General features: G+C 43.0%; 1 protein-coding gene across 1 annotated transcript in view; it reads left to right on the top strand.

Annotated features, from left to right (window-relative positions):
- The window catches only part of gwl (serine/threonine-protein kinase greatwall), a 69,846-nt gene extending 45,467 nt beyond the window's left edge, over positions 1-24,379 (top strand). Inside the window, exons 10-16 of the mRNA XM_068348398.1 lie at positions 1-999; positions 1,256-1,424; positions 2,645-2,800; positions 19,523-19,679; positions 20,396-20,509; positions 20,888-21,100; positions 23,143-24,379. The exon at positions 1-999 is cut by the window's left edge and continues 370 nt beyond it. Coding sequence (XP_068204499.1) covers positions 1-999; positions 1,256-1,424; positions 2,645-2,800; positions 19,523-19,679; positions 20,396-20,509; positions 20,888-21,100; positions 23,143-23,189 — 1,855 coding nt within the window. The 3' untranslated portion in view covers positions 23,190-24,379. The remainder of the gene's footprint in view (positions 1,000-1,255; positions 1,425-2,644; positions 2,801-19,522; positions 19,680-20,395; positions 20,510-20,887; positions 21,101-23,142) is intronic.
- Positions 24,380-24,692: the final 313 nt, after the last annotated feature.

The raw sequence follows: 24,692 nt of genomic DNA, 5'->3' as shown, positions 1-24,692 counted from the left end.
CTCTTCAAATAACAGCGGAGAATTGAGTGTGCTACCAATTAATCATTCTCCTGTCCAGAATATTAGTGAAGATTTAGGTGTGAGTTTTGAGGAAGAATGTAATATACAAATAGGGAGCAATTCCATAAATTCTGGGCCACCTTCCGATGCCATGAATGTTGAAGCTTGTGAGATTGAGAATAAATCGCAAATAGAAAAGCCACCTGATGATAATAATAGCAGCATAGAGGCCATGGGAATGAAGCCATTTAGATCTTCTGAATATAGTGATGTGTTCCCAGATATAGGATTAGAGGACTGTATATCAGATGTCTTTGAAGACTGCCCTGAGCTAATGCCTTCAGGATTTTCTAAAGTCCCAAAGGAAACGGAGAAGATCGGCCACAAGTGTCACCCGAGGTTACGTGCTTTATCACAGCTGTCCCAGCACATGTCCCCGGTGACGACGAGTTCTTCGGGCCTTCTGAGGACGTTACCAAAATGTATTTTTTCAGCTGATATCGCCACGAGTTCACCAGTCCCTCCTGTATGTGATAATGATTTGGATGGGAAGATTTCATTTGAGAATGTAAATCCTAGTTTCCCATCTGGGAGACTTGCAAATACCCAGGCTAAAGCAGATGGATCAATTACCAAAGATGTTACTGACGTGAATATCAGTTCTATATCTAAAATAAGTGATATCTCGGAGCCCACCAAACAAAATAATATTGATAAGAAAATTACTTTCTCACCCACTTTGAGCACTTGCCAAAATGAGAACTTTAAAGTACCGTGTCAGTCACGCGGCATCAAGAGATCCATAGGATCGGCTCTGAGTCCGCCTGTGTACGCACACAGTTCTTCAACTGGACTCACCGGACAATTTGGAGTCTTGGGAGTTCATGGACAGGTAACAAAAAAGCAGAATATTAAGAAGAGTCCACTTGCTACTTCAGCTCCAGAAGTTTCCAACTCTGATGAATCGCCAAAAAGTTCTTTGGTTGGAACTAGTAAAAGGTATGAATTATTTTTTATTTATGCTCTTGTTTGCTGGAAATATGTCCAACTGTTTGTTGTCTTTGGTCAAATACTGTATTCTCGTGATATATTTATGTAAAAATAGAGGATACAATATTCTCATGATAATTTTCATGGTTTTTTAAAATTTAGGTATTGTGTTTACATAAAAACTAAGGTTTTTTTATTGTCATTTTATATATAAAAATAAGATGTCTTTTGTTTATGTTTATAACTTGATTCTATGTACAAACAGGTCCAAACGAAAAGATGTCCCTTTACGTCAAATGCAGGAAATTGGCTCGACTGCTATTAACGACGACGATGTTTTCCTGCCTGACAAAGAAAACATTCCTTCTCCTATGAATATAAGTAATAGAGGATTACTGCATAGCAAAGAAAATATTAATCGAAAAGGAAATCAGGTATGGGTATATATATGTTCTTACACAATTGCAAAACCTATATACAGTACAGTTCAGGCATGTGTCAATATGTGTTATGGTTACATTCCCAAAGAAACATTTGTAAAGGTATCCTTCGCTTAAGCATGAGTAAAACTCAGGAATTATTATTAATAAGAAAATATCCTCTAACTATCCAATGAGTATTTATTACCAATAATTATGTGCATACACGTTATATGATGAAAATTTACTAAAAGACCTCTACAAACTCCACCCAAGTGTATTTAGTCCACCTCAAGTGGTACCCTGTAGTCATTGGTTTAAGGTCTGTTCTGCACTCACTTGCAAGCTTTCTACCATACCTCAACTCTTGTTTCCTCCCTCATCGCTGTCCACGTACGATTAACTTTTACCTACTAGCACTAGCGCAACTGCAGAGTTTTCCCCTTTTGCACCATTCCTCTCAATGCCCTTCCATGCCCTAACCCTAAACCATATGTCCCGAATTTATAATTTCATCAGTCATTCCACCAATACCATAAGACTTAACTGATAATTACAGCATATTTATCCCTTAATAAACCAAAATTATGTTTTAAAGATAAAAGTAATGAGCAAATGTTAGAATAAAAGGAGCAGAAGAAATCATTATACAATCACGTGTGGTATCTTGTATTGACAGTATAAAGGCACTGCTTTGTGACCTCATTTAATAAACAAATACCGGTAGTTTTTTTCTGTGAAGGTTTAGATAACATATCACTTGGCATCTTATGAAGGACATTAGATTGCTGTATATGTGCTGCTATCACCTTCACATGTTTTAAATAATTAGTGTCACCTGGTTGATATTGATACAAATTCCAGTAATTCGGGGAAACCTGTTCTGTGGCTTAAAGTTTGGTAACTGAAAATTACTTCTAGATAGTGAGGTGGTACAGTGGAAGTGGTGTGAAGTTAAAACACCAGAAAAAAGGCTATCTTTGAATCTAAATATATCTGTACTTTATTACTGTTATACATGGTTCATGACATTTAATGAAACAAAAAGTGTTCATATAACTGATTATAAAGTTTTTCTAAATTTTATTTCCTATATATAATGCTTTACAAACGCACAGTCTTTTCATTTTAGTTTGAATAAATGCAAAAAAAAAAAGACGAGATTTTGTATTCATACAATATTTATTTCTAGAAAAATAATATATTTAATTATCCTTATTTCAATTTCTTTCTAGATTGTAAGATGGTACAGCGAAAGTGACATGATGTTGGACACACCCGAAAAGGAGATGTCTTTTGATCTCAGAAAGAATGGTTCCTCTCGAGGATCTAGTGTTTTCAGCCAGCATATGCAACATTTTCATAGTTATCACACACCAGGAAGAATAAAAGTAAGGATTAATACACAGTTGGTCATAGGATTGAGACCTTAAGGAGTTTTTACTTCTATGTTTTGTTTATTTTTGCAATACAGGGTATTTAGAAACTAGTATAAATGAATAACAAATACTTGTAAACTAAAAATAATTTTTCAATATTAATCTTACCCGGTGATCATGTAGCTGCAACTCTGTTGCCCGACAGAAAAAACCTACGGTCGGGATACGCCAGCGATCGCTATACAGGTGGGGGTGTACAACAACAGCGCCATCTGTCGAGTAGGTACTCAGGTACTTCTTGTCAACAAGAACCAATTTTTCCTCTGTCGTGCCACCGGCAAGACCTACTTGATACGCTGTTGTTTCTGGAGTTGATTTCACGCTTTTTGGTGATGTATTCTCTCTAGATATTAGCTTTCGCTGTTCAGGAGTTATTATCATTACCTTATCAAGCTTTATTGATTAGATTTTGGATTATTTGTTGACGACTTGGATAGATTTTGGATTCTCCCCTTTGACTAATTCAAGATGTCTGACCCTACTCAAGTCCCCAAGTACAGGCAGTGTAGCGCTAGGGACTGTTCTAGGCGTCTTCCGAAGGCCTCTATAGATCCTCACACCGTTTGTTCCAATTGTAGGGGTAAATCCTGTCAATTGGAAGATCGATGTGAGGAATGCGCTGGGCTTTCGGAATTCGATTTTAATGAATTCCTTAAGAATGCACGTAGGCTAGAGAAGGATAGGATCAGGAGGAGTTCGTCTCGCTCTTTTGATTTTTCCTCTCCCCATGCCCCACAACCTATTCCTTCCCCTGTAGTGGTGACACCCGACCCTTCTACTAGCTCTCATCAACCCTCGATGGCGGACATGATGCGTGCCATTCAGGCTCTTGGTGACCGAGTCGAGTCATTAGCGAATGACCGCAATCAACTCTTGGCCGACGTCAAAGAGTTGAAGGAGAAAAGTGCAGTGGGAAGTGTAGTGAGTGCAAGTGCGGTGAAAAGTGTCAGTGTCAGTGTTACGCATGAGGGTGCATCTGTTCGTGCCAGACGTCCTCCCAGTCCGGGACCTCTTGCAAGCTCCCAATCCCAGGGGAGAAGCAATGTCGAAGGACCAAAGGGTTCGACAGGCCTTGATCAGCGTACAGATGTACCCTCAGTGGTTGCGGACGTATCTTGCAGAGATCGTCCCACCCACAAACAGACGAGTGAGCCCATTCATTCCTCGTCATTGGAAGAAGTTTCTCGCCAGAAACGCTGGACTAAGGTCTCACGACCTCTCAAGCGCAAGGTCCCTTCCGAGCGAGTCCAACGGCCCAGGTGTAGCCACTGGGTCAGTTCGGACTCGCCGCAGTCTTCCGAAGACAGCACACCTCCCAAGAGAGGTAGAGTGGTTCCGCAGCAGGCAATCACTCCGTCTGTTGCCGCACCTACCACTGTAGACCCTAAGTGGTCTATGCTGCAGTCTATGCAGACTCAGCTAGCTTCCTTCATGCAGGAGTATCGTGCTGAGAAGGTTGACGCTGCACCCGTTAACCTACAACCTGCCACGGTTGTGCGCTCAGCAGACACTGCGGCTGCCTGCTCCCACACTCCGGCTGTGAGAGCTCCACCACCGATGCGCAGTCGACCCTGCCAGACGCATGTTGACGTTAGCCGACATGCGGCTCCCTCCGTTGACATGCGTGAGCTACCGCATCAGCAGTGGGAAGGTGCTGTCAAGCTGCCGTGTTTTGACGCAATGCGGCAGTCTCCGCAACCCACGGCAGTCCCCACCACGCACCTCCACTCCGCTTTTGTTGTTGCCAGCTCTCAGACTGACCAGCAGCGGCATGATGTTGGATCCAGTGCAGCTACGCATGCACCCGTGCTGCCGGATTCAGCCGTTCAGCCTTCTTCTACTCCTTTGCCGCTTCCTCCTCAGCTTTCGGATGAAGGAATATCTGATGACGACGAAGCTGCTCATTTGGACGATCAACACTCCGACTTAGACGAACCCAAGACTACGCCTCCCTCCTTAGACTTTAGGAAAGTCCTTGCCCTGTTTAAGGAGTTGTATCCGGACCAGTTTGTGTCTGCAGCCCCACGCTCACCTCCCTCTGAGTTCGCTTTAGGCATGCAGTCAGCAGCTCCTGCCTTTACGAAGCTCGTACTCGCGCGCTCTTCCAAGAGAGCTTTAAGGGTACTGGGAGAGTGGTTGCAGGCCAAGAAGCAACTTGGGAAGACGTCCTTCATCTTTCCCCCCCACCAAGCTTGCTTCCAAATCTAGCGTCTGGTATGCCACGGGAGAAGATCTCGGCTTGGGAGTTCCTGCCTCTGCCCAGGGCGACTTCTCAAGCCTGGTAGACTCTCCCCGCAGACTGGCTATGAGACGCTCCAAGATTTGCTGGACCTTTTCGGACATGGACCATCTTTTGAAGGGAGTTTTTCGTGCGTTTGAGATCTTCAACTTCCTGGACTGGTGTTTGGGAGCGTTAAGCAGAAAGACCTCCCCTTCGGATAAGGACTCTGCCATGCTCATCATGTCATGCATGGACAAAGCCATTCGGGATGGGTCTGGCGAGCTTGCAGCTTCTTTCGTGTCAGGAGTTCTTAAGAAGCGAGATCACCTTTGCTCCTTCTTGTCGGCGGGGATCACACCATGTCAGAAGTCAGAGTTGATGTTTGCTCCGCTTTCCAAGTGTCTCTTTCCTGAAGAGCTGATCAAGGGGATTGCTGCCTTGTTGATCCAGAAGGATACCCATGACCTGGTGGCGTCATCCGCACGTAAAGTCACAGCTTTACCTTCCGTGCCTAGACCTAGGATGGACACACCAGCGTCTAGGTTCATTCCGCCCTTTCGTGGCAGAACCTCCAGCAGAGGAGGTACCCGTGCCGATAGTCAACGTGGCAAAAAGAAGAAGGGTTCCAAGTCCTCAAAAGGCAGAGTCTGACTGCCAACCTCTCCAGACAGCAGTGGGAGCCAGGCTCAAGAACTACTGGCAGGCCTGGGAGAACAGGGGTGCAGACGCACAGTCTGTGAAGTTGCTCAGAGAGGGGTGCAGGATTCCATTCTTACGCAAGCCCCCTCTAGCAACTACTCCCATCGACCTCTCTCCCAGGTACAGAGAGGAGGACAAGAGGCTAGCTTTACAGCAAGAGGTGTCTCTCTTGCTACAAAAGGGAGCGGTAGTCATAGTCCGGGACCATCAATCCCCGGGCTTCTACAACCGTCTCTTCTTAGTAGCGAAGAAGACAGGAGGGTGGAGACCGGTGCTGGACGTCAGTGCTCTCAATGTCTTTGTCACCAAGCAGACGTTCACCATGGAGACGACGAAGTCGGTGCTAGCATCGGTCAGGAAGGAAGACTGGATGGTCTCGTTAGACCTAAAGGACGCGTACTTTCACGTCCCCGTCCATCCAGACTCCCAACCTTTCCTAAGGTTCGTCTTTGGGAAGGTCGTTTACCAGTTCCAAGCCCTGTGCTTTGGCCTAAGCACGGCACCTCTAGTGTTTACCAAACTGATGAGGAATGTTGCCAAATTCCTACATTTGGCAGACATCAGAGCCTCCCTCTATTTGGACGACTGGCTTTTAAGAGCTCCGTCAAGTCGTCGCTGTCTGGAGAATCTCAAATGGACTATGGATCTGACCAAGGAATTGGGTCTCCTGGTCAATATAGAAAAGTCCCAACTCGTCCCATCCCAAACTATAGTCTATCTAGGTATGGAGATTCAGAGTCGAGCTTTTCGGGCTTTTCCGTCGGCCCCCAGAATCAGTCAAGCCCAAGAATGCATCCAGAGCATGCTGAAAAGGAACCGATGTTCAGTCAGACAGTGGATGAGTCTAACAGGGACGCTTTCATCGCTGGCCCAGTTCATCGCGTTAGGGAGACTCCACCTCCGACCCCTTCAGTATCACCTAGCTGCTCACTGGAGAAAGGACATGACGCTAGAAGCGGTCTCAGTTCCTATATCCGAAGAGATGAAGTCTGCACTGACTTGGTGGAAGAACAGCATTCTTCTCAAGGAAGGTCTGCCACTGGCTGTTCAGACCCCCGATCACCTTCTCTTCTCGGACGCATCGGACACGGGCTGGGGTGCGACTCTGGACGGTCGGGAATGCTCGGGCACGTGGAATCCGGATCAAAGAGCACTTCACATCAACTGCAAGGAGCTACTGGCAGTTCATCTGGCCTTGAGAAGCTTCAAGTCCCTCCTTCTAGGCAAGGTAGTGGAGGTGAACTCCGACAACACTACAGCCTTGGCGTACATCTCCAAGCAAGGAGGGACTCATTCGAGGAAGTTGTTCGAGATCGCAAGGGACCTCCTCACCTGGTCAAGAGATCGAGAGATATCGCTTGTAACGAGGTTCATTCAAGGCGACATGAACGTCATGGCGGACCGCCTCAGCCGGAAGGGTCAGATCATCCCTACAGAATGGACCCTTCACAAGAATGTTTGCAACAGACTATGGGCCCTGTGGGGTCAGCCCACCATAGATCTGTTCGCTACCTCGATGACCAAGAGGCTCCCAATTTATTGCTCACCGATTCCGGACCCAGCAGCAGTTCACGTAGATGCCTTTCTTCTGGATTGGTCCCATCTAGACCTTTATGCGTTCCCCCCGTTCAAGATTGTCAACAAGGTACTGCAGAAGTTCGCCTCTCACGAAGGGACAAGGTTGACGTTGGTTGCTCCCCTCTGGCCCGCGAGAGAATGGTTCACCGAGGTACTGCAATGGCTAGTAGACGTTCCCAGGACTCTTCCTCTAAGAGTGGACCTTCTACGTCAGCCGCACGTAAAGAAGGTACACCCAAGCCTCCACGCTCTTCGTCTGACTGCCTTCAGACTATCGAAAGACTCTCAAGAGCTAGAGGCTTTTCGAAGGAGGCAGCCAGAGCGATTGCCAGAGCAAGGAGGACATCCACTCTCAAGGTCTACCAGTCAAAATGGGAAGTCTTCCGAAGCTGGTGCAAGGCGAATTCAGTATCCTCAACCAGTACCTCTGTAACGCAGATAGCTGACTTCCTTTTACACCTAAGGAATGTAAGATCCATATCAGCTCCTACGATCAAAGGTTACAGAAGCATGTTGGCAGCAGTCTTCCGCCACAGAGGCTTAGATCTTTCCACCAACAAAGATCTACAAGACCTCCTTAAGTCTTTTGAGACCTCAAAGGAGCGTCGGTTAGCCACACCTGGTTGGAACTTAGACGTGGTTTTAAGGTTCCTGATGTCAGCAAGGTTCGAACCGCTTCAATCAGCCTCTTTTAAAGATCTCACTTTGAAGACTCTTTTCCTCGTTTGCTTAGCAACAGCTAAAAGAGTCAGTGAGATACACGCCTTTAGCAGGAACATAGGATTTACATCTGAAACGGCTACATGTTCCTTACAGCTTGGTTTTTTGGCTAAAAACGAGCTCCCTTCTCGTCCTTGGCCCAAATCGTTCGAGATTCCAAGTCTGTCCAGCTTGGTTGGAAACGAACAAGAGAGAGTACTTTGCCCAGTAAGAGCTCTTAAGTACTATTTAAGACGTACAAAGCCTTTACGAGGACAATCAGAAGCTTTATGGTGTTCTATTAAGAAACCTGCTTTATCGATGTCGAAGAACGCAGTCTCTTATTACATCAGACTTTTGATTAGAGAAGCCCATTCTCATCTGAATGAGGAAGACCATGCTTTGCTGAAGGTAAGGACACATGAAGTTAGAGCTGTCACTACTTCAGTGGCCTTCAAACAGAACAGATCTCTGCAGAGTGTAATGGATGCAACCTATTGGAGAAGCAAGTCAGTGTTCGCATCATTTTACCTTAAAGATGTCCAGTCTCTTTACGAGAACTGCTACACCCTGGGACCATTCGTAGCAGCGAGTGCAGTAGTAGGTGAGGGCTCACCCACTACATTCCCATAATCCCATAACCTTTTTTAATCTTTCTCTTGAAATGCTTTTTATTGTTGTTTTTGGGTTGTACGGAAGGCTAAGAAGCCTTTCGCATCCTGGTTGATTTGGCGGGTGGTCAAATTCTTTCTTGAGAAGCGCCGAGATTAGAGGTTGTGATGAGGTCCTTTAGTATGGGTTGCAGCCCTTCATACTTCAGCACCTAGGAGTCGCTCAGCATCCTAAGAGGATCGCGAGGCTCAGTAAGGAAGACGTACTTAAAAAGGCAGAGTAATTGTTCAAGTCGACTTCCTTACCAGGTACTTATTTATTTTATGTTTGTTATTTTGAATAACTGCTAAAATGAAATACGGGATACTTAGCTTCTATTGTTAACATGTATGCTGGTCTCCACCCACCCCCCTGGGTGTGAATCAGCTACATGATCACCGGGTAAGTTTAATATTGAAAAATGTTATTTTCCTTAGTAAAATAAATTTTTGAATATACTTACCCGGTGATCATGAATTAAAGGACCCTCCCTTCCTCCCCATAGAGACCCAGTGGACCGAGGAGGAAATTGGTTCTTGTTGACAAGAAGTACCTGAGTACCTACTCGACAGATGGCGCTGTTGTTGTACATCCCCACCTGTATAGCGATCGCTGGCGTATCCCGACCGTAGGTTTTTTCTGTCGGGCAACAGAGTTGCAGCTACATGATCACCGGGTAAGTATATTCAAAAATTTATTTTACTAAGGAAAATAACATTTCCCCTATAAGAAATAAGTTAAATTCACTCGATGTGTTCCACACGTCCATAAATTCACACTAATTTTTAAAAGTTTTGAAATGCTAATCAACGAACAATTTATAGCCCCTAACATCAGAAATGAATGATTCACTATAGAAAATAGAAACATTAACAAATTAACTCGCACTTTAGCTTTAAAGAGAGTCGTAACTGGTGTAAAGGAGACGAGAGAGAAGGAGGAGGGAGATACTGCATTGAGAAAGACTCACCTCAAGAATTTTATCGAAAGCTTTCTCTCTCGAACAATGTGGTAACGTCCCTGACTGATGAACGCCAAACTTGGGTTCGAGTCCCAATCAAACCTGTTAGTTTCTTTATTGCTGCAACCTCACCATCCTTGTGAGCTAAGGATGGCAGGTTTGGGGGAGCCTATATGTCTATCTGCTGAGTCATCAGCAGCAATTGCTTGGCCCTCCTTGGTCCTAGCTTGGGTGGAGAGGGGTTTGGGCAGTGATCTTATGTATATACAGTATGGTCAGTCTCTCAAGCATTGTCCTGCTTGAGAGGGCAATGTCAGTGTCCTTTGCCCCTGCCATTGATGTGTAGCCTTTAAACCGTAAATTTTCAACATTAATCTTACCCGATAATCATGTAGCTGTCAACTCCGTTGCCCGACAGAATTCTACGGACGGGATACGCCAGCGATCGCTATACAAGAGGGGGGTGTACTCACCAGCGCCACCTGTGGCCAGGTACTGCAGTACTTCTTGTTGACACCACCTCAATTTTTCCTCTGTCGTGCTTCCGGCAAGACCTACATTGATACGCTTATAATTTTGGAGTCTTTGTTCACGGTTTTGGTGAAGTATTGCTCTGAGATTTCAGCTTTCGCTATACAGGAAGCTTTTCCCTTAGCTTAGATAGCTTTTGGATTAATTTTGATTAATGGTATAACGATCTTTGCTTTAATTTGGAATCCCCCTTGACTGTTCTCTGATTCAAGATGTCCGACCATTCTCAAGCTCCTCCCCAAAGACGATGTAGGACTTGTATTAGGCGGCTTCCGAAGGCCTCGGTTGATCCTCACACCGTTTGTTCCGACTGTAGGGGAAAATCCTGTCAGTTGGAAGATCGATGTGAGGAATGTGCCGGACTTTCGGAACTTGATTTTATTCGATTCCTCAAGTATACCACTAAGTTAGAGAGAGAGAGAGTTAGGAGGAGTTCGGCTCGCTCTTTACTTTATTCCTCCCCCCATGATCCTCAACCTTTTCCTCCCCCTGTAGTGGCTACCCCCGAACCTACTATTAGTGCTCAGCCTGATATGTCGGATGTTTTACGTGCCATTCAGGCTTTAGGTGATAAGGTGGAGTCGGTAGTGAGTGACCACAAGTTCCTCTTGGCAGACGTCAAGGAACTTAAAGTGAAAAGTGCAGTGGGAAGTGGTAGTGCCAGTGCTGTGCCTAGTGCTAGTGTCAGTGTCAGTGTTGCGTGTGAGGATACTTCTGTGCGTGCCAGTCGTCCTCCCAGTCCGGGACCTCTTGCAAGCTCCCAAGCCCAGGGGAGAAGCAATGTCGAAGGGCAAAAGGGTTCGGCAGGCCTTGATCGGCGCACAGTAGTATCCTCAGTGGTTGCGGGCGTATCTTATAGAGATCGTCACTTCCACTCTCAGACGATTGAGCCCTTAATTTCCTCGTCTGCAGAAGATTTTTCTGGGAGAAAACGCTGGACTCAGGTCTCAAGACCTCTTAAGCGTAAAGTCCAGACCGCGCGAGTCCAACAGCCCGGGTGTAGCCATTGGGCTAGCTCGGACTCGCCGCAGTCATCAGGTGACTGCACGCCTCCTAAGAGAGGTAAGGCGATGCCTCAACAGACCTCAACTTCTGTTAAAGCTATGCCTCAACAGACCTCAACTTCTGTTGATCCTAAGATGGCTATGCTGCAGACTATGCAGTCGCAGCTTGCGGTGTTGATGCGGGAGTTTCAGGCAGAGAAGGTTAATACACCTCCTCCTGCGAGCGCTCCTCCTCCTCTGCGCAGTCCAATCTGCCAGACGTATGAGGTTGAGGTTCCTCAAGCTACCTCCATGCGTGAGCTGCCGCGTTGGGAGTTGCCAGATACCAGCGCTGTGCAGCAACCTCCACTTTCCTTGAGGCAGGAGCCTCTTACCACGCGGCAACCTCCTCAACAATGGGGGCAGGAGCCTTATGCTTTACAACCTCCTCTACCCTTGAGGCAGGAGTATCTTGCATTACAACCATCCTCGAGGCAGCAACCTCTTGAGGTACGACAACCTCTACCATCCTTGAGGCAGCCACCTCAACTCTCGCAGCAGCCACCTCCACTTTCCTCGAGGCGAGAACCTCAACTCTCGAGGCAAGCACCTCAAGAACCTCAACTCGTGAGACAAGAGCCTCTCTCTGCGCAGCCACCTCAACCCTTGAAGCAAGCGCAACTCTTGAGGCAGAAACCTCATGCTATGAGTCAGCCACCTCAACGCATGCATCTACCACTTTCTCCTCGGCTTGAGCCTCTTCCCATTCAACTTGAACCGCAGTCTATGCAGCATGAGCCTCATGTTTTACTACAGTCGCCTCTCACCACGCTTGCTCCTCAGACCTCCGCAGAACCTCCTTCATCCCAGCCTCATGACTTTGTCATTACCAGCCCTCATCCTCTTCAACAGAGACTTGAGGATGAATCCGCAAGTGCGCATGCACCCGCTCTTCAGGATTCAGCCATTCAGCATACCGCTTTAACTTTACCTCTCGCTTCTCAACCCTCAGGTGATGAGGTTTCTGAGGATGAAGCTGCTCACCTGGATGATCCTTCATCTGACGTGGAGGAACCCAAGTCATTACCACCCTCCATTGACTTTCGCAAGGTCCTGGCTCTGTTCAGAGAGTTATACCCGGATCACTTTGTTTCTGCTACCCCTCGCTCTCCTCCATCCGAGTTCTCTCTAGGCATGCAACCTGTTAAGTCTGCCTACACTAAGCTCGTCTTCGCTAGATCTTCAAAGAGAGCTTTGAGAATGTTAGGGGATTGGTTGCAGTCCAAGCAGCAACTGGGAAAGACGTCTTTTATGTTTCCACCTCCTAAGCTGACGTCTAAGGCGGGCGTCTGGTATGCCACAGGAGAGGAACCAGGCTTGGGGGTCCCTGCCTCTGCCCAGGCTGACTTCTCAAGTTTGGTTGACTCTCCACGAAGGTCGGCTATGAGACGCTCTAAGGTCTGCTGGACCTTTTCTGACCTGGACCACTTCTTGAAGGGAGTCTTTCGCGCCTTTGAAATTTTTAATTTTCTCGACTGGTGCCTGGGGGCCTTGAGCAAGAAGACTGCCCCATCTGACAAAGACTCGGCCATGCTGATCATGTCCTGTATGGACAAAGCAATTCGCGATGGTTCCGGCGAACTTGCCTCTATGTTTGTATCGGGAGTCCTCAAGAAAAGGGAACAACTTTGCTCCTTCCTTTCCACTGGTATCACCTCTTGCCAAAGGTCACAGTTACTTTTTGCTCCTCTTTCTAAGTTCCTGTTTCCTGAGGATCTTATCAAGGAATTGTCTGCGGCTCTTATTCAGAAGGACACGCATAATCTTGTGGCCTCTTCAGCACGGAAGGCTAAGGTTGCTCCTTCAGTTCCTAGAACTTACCGCACCCCAGTGGCTGATACTCCTGCTACCAGATTTATTCCGCCCTTTCGTGGCAGAGCCCCCAGCCGAGGAGGTACCCGCCCAGACGGTCACAGGGGCAGGTCCAAGAAAGGTACCAAGTCTTCGAAAGGCAAACATTGACTCTCCTCTCCAGACAGCTGTAGGAGCCAGACTCAAGATCTTCTGGCAAGCTTGGGAAAGAAGAGGTGCAGACGCCCAGTCTGTCAAGTGGCTAAGGGAGGGTTACAGGATACCATTCTGCCGCAATCCCCCTCTGACCACTTCTCCCATCAACCTCTCTCCCAACTACAAGGAAAAGGACAAGAGGCTAGCGTTACATCAAGAGGTGTCGCTCCTGTTACAGAAGGAGGCAGTGGTGATAGTCCGGGATCATCAATCCCCGGGCTTCTACAACCGTCTCTTTCTGGTGGCCAAGAAGACAGGAGGTTGGAGACCGGTGCTGGACGTCAGTGCGCTCAATGCTTATGTCACCAAGCAGACGTTCACTATGGAGACGACGAAGTCGGTCCTAGCAGCGGTCAGGCAGGAGGACTGGATGGTCTCGTTGGATCTGAAAGACGCTTACTTTCACGTCCCCATTCATCCAGACTCCCAACCTTTTCTGAGATTCGTTTTTGGAAAGGTTGTGTACCAATTCCAAGCCCTGTGTTTTGGCCTAAGCACGGCACCTATGGTGTTTACGCGACTGATGAGGAATATTGCGAAATTCCTCCACTTGGCGGACATCAGAGCCTCCCTTTATTTAGACGACTGGCTGTTAAGAGCCCCCACAAGTCGTCGCTGTCTGGAGAGTCTCAGTTGGACTTTGGACTTGACCAAGGAACTGGGTCTTTTGGTCAACTTAGAGAAGTCCCAGCTTATTCCTTCCCAAACCATCGTTTACCTGGGAATGGAGATTCGGAGTCAAGCTTTTCGGGCTTTTCCGTCGGCCCCAAGAATCAACCAAGCCCTAGAGTGCATACTGAGCATGCTGAAGAGGAACAGATGCTCGGTGAGACAGTGGATGAGTCTAACAGGGACCCTGTCATCGTTAGCCCTGTTCACCGAGTTAGGGAGACTCCACCTCCGCCCCCTTCAATTCCATCTAGCAGCTCACTGGGACAAGAATATGACGCTCGAAGCGGTCTCTATTCCTGTTACCAAAGAGATGAAGACTACTCTCATGTGGTGGAAGAGCAACATCCTTCTCAAGGAGGGTCTCTCGTTAGCTGTTCAGACCCCCAATCTTCATCTCTATTCGGACGCATCAGACTCGGGCTGGGGCGCGACCTTGGACGGACAGGAATGCTCGGGAACATGGAACAAGGAACAGGAAACGCTTCACATCAATTGCAAGGAGTTGTTGGCAGTACATCTGGCCTTATTATTATTATTATTATTATTACTATCCAAGCTACAACCCTAGTTGGAAAAGCAAGATGCTATAAGCCCAGGGGCTCCAACAGGGAAAAATAGCCCAGTGAGGAAAGGAAATAAGGAAATAAATAAATGAAGAGAACAAATTAACAATAAATCATTCTAAAATAAGAAACAACGTCAAAACAGACATGTCATATAATAAACTATCAACAACATCAAAAACAAATATGTCATAAATAAACTATAAAAAGACTATGTCCGCCTGGTCAACAAAAAAGCATTTGCTCCAACTTTGAACTTTTGAAGTTCTACTGATTCAACCACCCGATTAGGAAGATCATTCCACAACTTGGTCACAGCTGGAATAAAACTTCTAGAGTACTGCGTAGTATTGAGCCTCGTGATGGAGAAGGCCTGGCTATTAGAATTAACTGCCTGCCTAGTATTACGAACAGGATAGAATTGTCCAGGGAGATCTGAATGTAAAGGATGGTCAGAGTTGTGAAAAATCTTATGCAACATACATAATGAACTAATTGAACGACGGTGCCAGAGATTAATATCTAGATCAGGAATAAGAAATTTAATAGACCGTAAGTTTCTGTCCAACAAATTAAGATGAGAATCAGCAGCTGAATACCAGACAGGAGAACAATACTCAAAACAAGGTAGAATGAAAGAATTAAAACACTTCTTCAGAATAGATTGATCACCGAAAATCTTGAAAGACTTTCTCAATAAGCCTATTTTTTGTGAAATTGAAGAAGACACAGACCTTATATGTTTCTCAAAAGTAAATTTACTGTCGAGAATCACACCTAAAATTTTGAAAGAGTCATACATATTTAAAGAAACATTATCGATACTGAGATCCGGATGTTGAGGAACCACCGTCCTTGACCTACTTACAATCATACTTTGAGTTTTGTTAGGATTCAACTTCATACCCCATAATTTGCACCATGCACTAATTCTAGCTAAATCTCTATTAAGGGATTCACCAACCCTAGATCTACATTCAGGGGATGGAATTGATGCAAAGAGAGTAGCATCATCTGCATATGCAACAAGCTTGTTTTCTAGGCCAAACCACATGTCATGTGTATATAGTATGAAAAGTAATGGGCCAAGAACACTACCCTGTGGAACACCGGATATCACATTCCTATAATCACTATGGTGCCCATCAACAACAACTCTTTGAGATCTATTACTTAAAAAATCAATAATAATGCTAAGAAACGACCCACCCACTCCCAACTGTTTCAGTTTGAAAACAAGGGCCTCATGATTAACACGGTCAAAGGCAGCACTAAAATCAAGGCCAATCATACGAACTTCCCGACCACAATCAAGGGATTTCTGTACAGCATTGGAGATTGTAAGAAGGGCATCACATGCTCCAAGGCCTTTACGAAAACCAAATTGCAAACTAGGGAAGAGATGATTACCTTCAGCAAACCTATTAAGACGTTTTGCCAGAAGACGTTCAAAAACTTTAGATAATATGGGAGTTATGGAAATTGGGCGGTAATCAGTGGGATTTGAGCTACCACAAACACATTTACATAGAGGAGTAACATTACCAATTCTCCAACTAGTGCTAAAAGCTCCTCTTCTTGCTAACTTGCGCAAAATAACAGATAACTTTGGAGCTAAGAAATCTGCTGTCTTTATAAAAAACAAAGGAAAAATACCATTTGGGTCTACACCTCCATAAGCATCAAGGTCCATCAACAGAGCTTTAATCACACGAGATCGAAAAGCTAAACTAGTTAGTTTAGCCTCAGGAAAACAGGAATGAGGAAGTTCAAGTTTTTCATTACTCTGTTTACTGTCAAAAACATCAGCCAAAAGGGTTGCCTTTTCCTTTGGACAGTGAGTGACTGAGCCATCTGGTTTAAGTAAAGGAGGAACTGTTGCATCTACACCAAAGAGTGCAGATTTAAGGGTAGACCACCATTTATGTTCCTGAGTTGTACCAGAAAGGGTTTCTTTTATGGTTAAATTGTACTCCTTTTCAGTTGAGGCATAAACTCTCTGAGCAAAAGCTCGAAGCTGAGTATAGTTGTTCCAGGTCAAATCTGATCTGTTACCCTTCCAAAGTTGATAGGCCTCCTGCTTCTCCAAAAAAGCACGTCTACAATCATCATTGAACCACGGTTTGTCCTTCACTCGGTACCTTAGCACACGAGAAGGGATACGCCTATCAATTATGTTGACTAAATTCTCATTCAAAGGGACAACAGGATCTACACTATTATATAATTGTGAACTTCAAGTCCCTCCTGCTAAACAAGGTGGTGGAGGTGAACTCCGACAACACCACAGCCTTGGCATACATCTCCAAGCAGGGAGGGACTCATTCGAGGAAGCTGTACGAGATAGCAAGGGACCTCCTCATTTGGTCAAGAAGTCTAAACCTCACGCTGGTAACGAGATTCATTCAGGGCAATATGAATGTCTCGGCAGATCGCCTCAGCAGGAAGGGTCAAGTCATCCCCACAGAATGGACCCTTCACAAGAACGTGTGCAACAGACTTTGGACCTTGTGGGGTCAGCCAACGATAGATCTGTTCGCCACCTCCATGACCAAGAGGCTCCCATTGTACTGTTCCCCAATTCCAGACCCGGCAGCAGTTCACGTGGATGCTTTTCTGCTGGATTGGTCCCATCTCGATCTTTATGCATTCCCGCCGTTCAAGATCATCAACAGAGTTATTCAGAAGTTCGTCTCTCACGAAGGGACACGGCTGACGTTGGTTGCTCCCCTTTGGCCTGCAAGAGAATGGTTCACAGAGGTACTGCAATGGCTGGTCGACGTTCCCAGGACTCTCCCTCTAAGAGTGGACCTTCTACGTCAACCTCACGTAAAGAAGGTACACCCAAGCCTCCACGCTCTTCGTCTGACTGCCTTCAGACTATCGAAAGACTCTCTAGAGCTAGAGGCTTTTCGAAGGAGGCAGCCAGAGCGATTGCCAGAGCAAGGAGGATTTCCACTCGTAGAGTCTATCAATCCAAGTGGGAAGTCTTCCGAAGCTGGTGCAGAGCCAATGCAGTTTCCTCTACCAATACCTCTGTAACCCAAGTTGCTGACTTCCTGTTACATCTTAGGAATGTTAGATCTCTTTCGGCTCCTACGATCAAAGGGTACAGAAGTATGTTGGCATCAGTTTTCCGCCACAGAGGCTTGGATCTTTCCTCCAACAAGGATCTACAGGACATCCTTAAGTCTTTCGAGACCTCTAAAGAACGTCGCTTGTCCACTCCAGGCTGGAATCTAGACGTAGTCTTAAGGTTCCTTATGTCTCCTAGATTTGAACCTCTCCAGTCAGCCTCTTTCAAAGACCTTACTCTCAAAACTCTTTTCCTCGTCTGCCTTGCAACAGCCAAAAGAGTTAGTGAGGTTCACGCCTTCAGCAGGAACATAGGATTCACATCCGAAACAGCAACATGTTCCTTACAGCTCGGGTTTTTGGCAAAAAATGAACTTCCTTCACGTCCTTGGCCTAGATCGTTCGAAATTCCTAGCCTCTCCAACATGGTGGGTAACGAGCTAGAGAGAGTTCTTTGCCCTGTCAGAGCTCTAAAGTACTATCTTAAAATTTCAAAACCTATAAGAGGACAATCAGAGGCCTTATGGTGTGCCATCAAGAAACCTTCGATGCCTATGTCCAAAAACGCAGTTTCGTTTTACATAAGGCTTCTGATTAGAGAAGCTCATTCTCACATGAAGTATGAAGACCTTGCTTTGCTGAAGGTAAGGACCCACGAAGTGAGAGCTGTAGCTACTTCGATGGCCTTCAAACAGAACCGTTCTCTGCAGAGTATTATGGATGCAACCTATTGGAGGAGCAAGTCAGTGTTTGCATCATTTTATCTCAAAGATGTCCAGTCTCTTTACGAGAACTGCTACACCCTGGGACCATTCGTAGCAGCGAGTGCAGTAGTAGGTGAGGGCTCAGCCACTACATTCCCTTAATCCCATAACCTTTTTTTAACCTTTCTCTTGAATGCTTTTATTGTTGTTTTTGGGTTGTTACGGTAGGCTAAGAAGCCTTCCGCATCCTAGTTGATTTGGCGGGTGGTCAATTCGTTCTTGAGAAGCGCCTAGGTTAGAGGTTGTGTAGAGGTCCTTTAGTATGGGTTGCAGCCCTTTATACTTCAGCACCTTAGAGTTGTTCAGCCTCCTAAGAGGAACGCTGCGCTCAGTAAGGAAGACAAACTTATTAAAGGCAGAGTAATGGTTCAAGTCGACTTCCTTACCAGGTACTTATAATTTCATTGTTATTTTGAATAACTGATAATATGAAATACGGGATACTTAGCTTCTTGATATACATGTACACTGGTTTTCACCCACCTCCCTGGGTGTGAATCAGCTACATGATTATCGGGTAAGATTAATGTTGAAAAATGTTATTTTCATTAGTAAAATAAATTTTTGAATATACTTACCCGATAATCATGATTTAATTGACCCACCCTTCCTCCCCATAGAGAACCAGTGGACCGAGGAAAAATTGAGGTGGTGTCAACAAGAAGTACTGCAGTACCTGGCCACAGGTGGCGCTGGTGAGTACACCCCCCTCTTGTATAGCGATCGCTGGCGTATCCCGTCCGTAGAATTCTGTCGGGCAACGGAGTTGACAGCTACATGATTATCGGGTAAGTATATTCAAAAATTTATTTTACTAATGAAAATAACATATTTGAATAATTTAATTTTTGCTTTCTGGACACTCGGTCGTCACCCTTTTTGCTCTTACGTTCAGTTTTGACAAAGAACTAATTTAAAAGTGACTAGGTTTTCCTTTTTTAAATAGCACAGAAAGTTTACAAAGCATTTTCTGTAAATAGACTCGCTGCTTGCATTCCCGAAGCCTTATCAGGGGATGTGTTTCTACAAAATTTTCCAGTGTCCCACATTCTTTTAATGAGGATTTTCATTGCTAGCCACTGTAACAAAATAGCAATAAATAAAAATTTCAAAACTTGCTTTTGAAAATAAATTCTTATTGATTAACAAAAAAGGTAGGTTCAGTCTTTATTTCGCACTAATTTTTTTAACGAGGGTTTATTTATTTCAGAGTGTTCCAAGTACTCCACTTCAGATGCTTGGTCATACACCATTAAGAGCACCTAAAAGTGTACGGAGAGGAGCCAAACCTCCCATCGGCTCAGAATCCCGAATTCTAGGCACCCCTGATTATCTTGCACCCGAGCTTCTACTGAGATTGGGGCATGGTTAGTAATATGGTTGACAAAGTTATGATTTTTTATAATTATATATCTTTACCATCATTGCATGAGTGTTACATATTGGCCCTGTAAGAATATTTTATAATATATATGTCATAAACATTTGATATTTCATTACCTGAAAAACTTAACCATTCTATTTTTACAAAACTACTTTAGAGCTACCATTTATAGTAACTGAGAGAAACTGAGACACCATCTAGAGTAATGAAATTTCTTTATTAAAACATTTCATAATGCCGACTGTAATGCTTTGAAAAAGTAGTCTAAAGTTCAAGGGTAGCTTCAAGTTTTGTGAAATACCCACAATAATTAGGTTTATGGTTCTCATTATCTTTTTACCTTATTGTAAATTGTCCCTACATTAAGGGGTGGGTTGCCTGATGCTCCCTCTCCATTGCCTTCTATCTAAGGCATCCTCTTCCACCAAACTTCTTTCCATATCTTCACCTTATCACACCATCTAATTCTTTGCCTCCCTCTTGTTCTTCTCCCCTTAGCAGGTTTCTCCTAAGCCCTCCCCACTCCCTCCCCATCATCCATTCTCAACACATGCCTCTACTGTCTCAGTCGTGACACTCCTATCATCTCTGTAATCTTTACTATGCCATTGTTTGTTTATTTATATATGTGCTAACTTTTGCACTCAGGTCCAACTCCATAGAGAAAGTATTTATGTGTATGTTAACTTATGCTTCCAGGTCCAGCTGTTGACTGGTGGGCATTAGGTGTTTGCTTATATGAATTCATGACTGGAATTCCTCCATTTAACGATGAAACTCCTGATGCAGTTTTCCATAATATTTTACAAAGAGGTAAGTTTTCAACATTGGTATGTAGCCAAAAGTACAGTTGATTTTATAGTTATTTCTTTGAATTTTTACTAGCATTTATTAGTAGACTCTCACCAATTTAGAACTCATGGTATTATTTATGTAGGGGATAAGACAGACGATGGTGAGCCCTGTATAGTATGGCAGTCCATAGCTGGTATCACATTTTTTCTTTTTAGTTTCACTGCGTAATACCATATACTTTTGTCCACTTTTTTACGTCTATTCAGTTAGTGGCTATTTGACTATAATTTTTGTTGTCCGAATTTTCATCGTTTTTTAAAACATACCAAACATGGACCAGTCTTTTAGAATTATAGAAATATCCAAGGCTTAAGTTTTTTTTATATTTTCCATCAGATATTCCTTGGCCACAAGATGATGAAGCCTTATCTTCAGCAGCAGTAGAGGAGATTGATAAACTCTTGGCTTATGATCCCAAGAGCAGATCTAATTTCGACACCTTAAAATCAAGTCCCCTTTTCTCGTGCATTGACTGGACGTGTTTAAGGGATACTCAAGCACCCTTTGTCCCACAGCCCGATGATGCTACGGACACAACATACTTCGAGGGTGAGTAACTTTTGAGGTACTTTGTGAGAATTTATATCCATTTATACTTTGGTATGTTGATTTTCAGTCATGGAATAGATTACAGGTTATGGAATTATATAAAAAGATGAAAGTGTAAGTTTACCAATTCCATAATTACCAGTCAGGTAGAACAAGCTTTGAAAGAATTTTGGCATTTATATTGAGGTGTTTGACTGACAGTTATCATTATTAAATACTAGTGCACCTGAGCCCTCAAAAATGGTGTCTAAATATTTAGGTAGACATGCACACACATATTCATCTCTTCCCACTACCTCCCACTTTCCTAACTACGACCCGCTGGTTCGGCAATTTGTGGGAGAATGTAGTTTTCTTGTGAACCTCTCTGGTATGACTACTCCCTCTCCTCCCCTGAGCATGACAGGAAAGAAATATATATATGGTTATATATATAGTTGAACACTTTTTCTTTATTTTAAAGGGGAGATGTAAATTTTTAAACCATTGTCCTTTGTTGAAAGTTGAATGTTTTGCATTATGTTAAAGTGTATGAATCCTTCCTAAGATGATGAGCTCATTAAAAAATTGTAATGGGATGAGATCTTATATTAAGAAACATTTTCAGACTCTACCTCTCAGATTATGCTGTTACTGAAACAGTAGTGTGGATGAATATTCACCTAATTAATTCATGGGTACTTTTTCCATTGTTTTTTCATGGGTACTTTTTCCATTGTTTTTATCTCTGTCGTCTCCAAAGATGTGTTATTAGATTTTCCTAATTTTTGAAACTTTATTCATAAGTGTCAACAATAGAAGTATGATTGAATTTACATAAATTTCTGAAATATTTTTCAAGTTTTTGAATATCAGTGTTTGTGCTACTTCATGAGCAAGTCCCCCTTTCTATGCACTAACTACATGGTGTGTTGTAAGCAGAGGTTCTTATATTCACAATCTTGGGATTTCTGATTCTTTTAGTTTACATTGCAAATTACTGCATGTACCGGTATCATATACATAGAATTTTGATTTTATTTACAAAGTGGTAGGATACCCTGTAATTAGAGGAATTACCTCTGTCTCAGTCTCACTAGCAATCAGCAAAGAAAGATGAAGTGTGTTGGGATGATAGAGCATAATTTGTGTATCAAAGGCCATCTTCAGCTTGGAAAATGAAGAGGCCATTATTCCTATACGATGCTTCATATCCTAAAAACAATCACAATGTTGTGACAATCTCTTTGATCAGGAAGGAGGGATTCTTCCAGCATAAGAATGTCAACATTCTCATGCATGTTATATTTTTTGAAGAGTATTTTAAGCTCCCCTTATAGTTTTCAAGGCATAAATATTTGCAAGCACTTTTACATCTCTTGAAACATTTAACAGACCTTTTCTCTGCCAAAGATGATCTCCGTTTTGGTTTTTATGAAAAAAAAAATCCCATCTTGTCGGTCTAATAGACTTAGCTATGATTTAGTTCATACTTGTGTAAACTCTGAAGGAAGGTTTTAATGTAGCATTCAGTAGCATCACCATTGGTGGAGCTGGATTCCCTGATATCTAACTATCTGATTTCATGAAAGTTCGTACAGTTCCTAAGCTCTTATCTAAGAAGGAACCTGAATCTTTAATGAGATAGATATTTACTATGCATGTCTGAACAGTTGTTTTTGGCTACTCTGTTCTATCTGTCCACAGGAAAGCAGAATACATATTCAGACCCGAAAATTATGACATCTTGTATGATTGATTCATTTGCAACTTGTATGGACACTTATTATTAAAAGCATCTGCATATTCTCGAAATGTATCCAGGATATTTTTAGGGTACAGCCTTTTCCCAGATCCTTCCATTGGCTCGTACATCTTTTCCTAACATAGTTGAGGAATGGGCTCAATTGCTGGGTAAGGTGGGTGATTACTTTGAGATTGTCTCACCCGTTATTTACTATAGTTTTGCTTATTAAGCTTAGACCATCTTTAGCCATGGCTTGTAGGCTAAATTTTTTGCTTTAGCTAGTAGATTATTTGACAATTATACCATTTTTTTCCAGCTCGAAACAACATCCAGCAGTTGAAGGTTTCAAACTTTGAGTTGTGAAGTCATCAAATCGCATTTTGGAGAGAGACAATGTAAATAAATAAATGATCGATACAAATACTTGTACACTCGAACAGATAGTAATCATTATCATAATTTGAATCACTTTATACTATTGTGATAATTTTATCGTACTGTAAATGGAATGTAAGATACAATATCTTAACATTTTGCAAAATATAATTGTGTATCCTGAGAATATTTTATCCTGCATGGGACCTCGTTATGCCATAGGTTAAACAACAAAGGAGTGATATTACTTTTAGTAAGCTTCCAAAATGTCAGCGTTGAGAATGAAAAGTAGGATCATATGTGTTTGCTTATAAATGAAAATCTGATCTAAATGCATTTAACTGGAATGTAAGTTTAGCAGTAAGGTAAATCGAGTGTTAAATGACTGGTATACTTTCCAGTAAAACTTTATTTTGTTTATAGATTTATAAGTGCCATAAGCAAATATAATTACTGTATGGTTTGTTTAAGATATAAAGAATCAAATCATAGCTTAATAGATTCATCACTTTATATAAGAATTAAAATCCATTGTTATTCCCTTGTTTCCTTGGAGATTATTGATTATTGTTACTGTGTCTGCTTGTAGCTCTCGTTCATTTGTCTAAGATTTTGCGGATATATATTCATGTTACTTATAGAAGTAAACTTTTAGAGGAAGTGACTCTATTTTGTAATCTATATTTTAAAGTATTTGTGCTAATCTATTTTGTGCTATACCATTATTTTACCTGGCAACTTTTACATCTTTCAAGAGCATCAGTGCATCTTAAATTTTCCTGTCCGTGAATTTAATCTCGTCTCGAACCTCCAACTAACCAACGCCCCATTTTTTATGTTTGTTATCTAGACAAAAAAGTTAGTATTCGAATTTCAATATATTATTGTATTAGCTATGTTTACTCCTGTAACAAACCATTTTAGATCTATTTAGCCTTTTTTAAGCATTTAATAAATGTCAAGAAATATATTGCACTTGACTATATTTATAAGCAAACACAACTTGATACAATTATAATGATGGAGATTTATATATCAGTCTAAGGAGAATTTCCCTTTTATGTGAATTGTTTCAAAAATGAGATATATTTTATTATTAGTTTTTAAGGACTAGCTAAGTTATAATTAATTCTTATTTTGTCAGGTAGAACTTCATGTCATGATGACCTTTATAGAATTTGGCACTTTGAAAGATCTCTCATTAGCCAGTAATAGATTTGCATTTAGACATTCTTATACATTAAGTCTTTGATTCTCATTTATTTCATAGGGAAAATGCTTCTCTACAGCATCGGACATAGAAATACAAACATTCCAGGAGTGTTGTATGATCATAATATAATCAAGATCATTTAGATTTTCTGTAAAAAAAAGTAATTTCTTTAAACTGTATAGTAACATCTGTATAATAATTACCGGACAAAATTTTGAAGAGAATTTTATTGGTAGATGTTAGTTTCAAATAGATGTGGAGTCAACTACAGAGATCCA

This window comes from Palaemon carinicauda, chromosome 24 (assembly GCF_036898095.1).
Source record: "Palaemon carinicauda isolate YSFRI2023 chromosome 24, ASM3689809v2, whole genome shotgun sequence".
Lineage (NCBI taxonomy): Eukaryota > Metazoa > Arthropoda > Malacostraca > Decapoda > Palaemonidae > Palaemon > Palaemon carinicauda.
The sequence above is the reverse complement of the archived record's forward strand: the minus strand, read 5'-3'. Positions and strand labels throughout refer to the sequence as shown.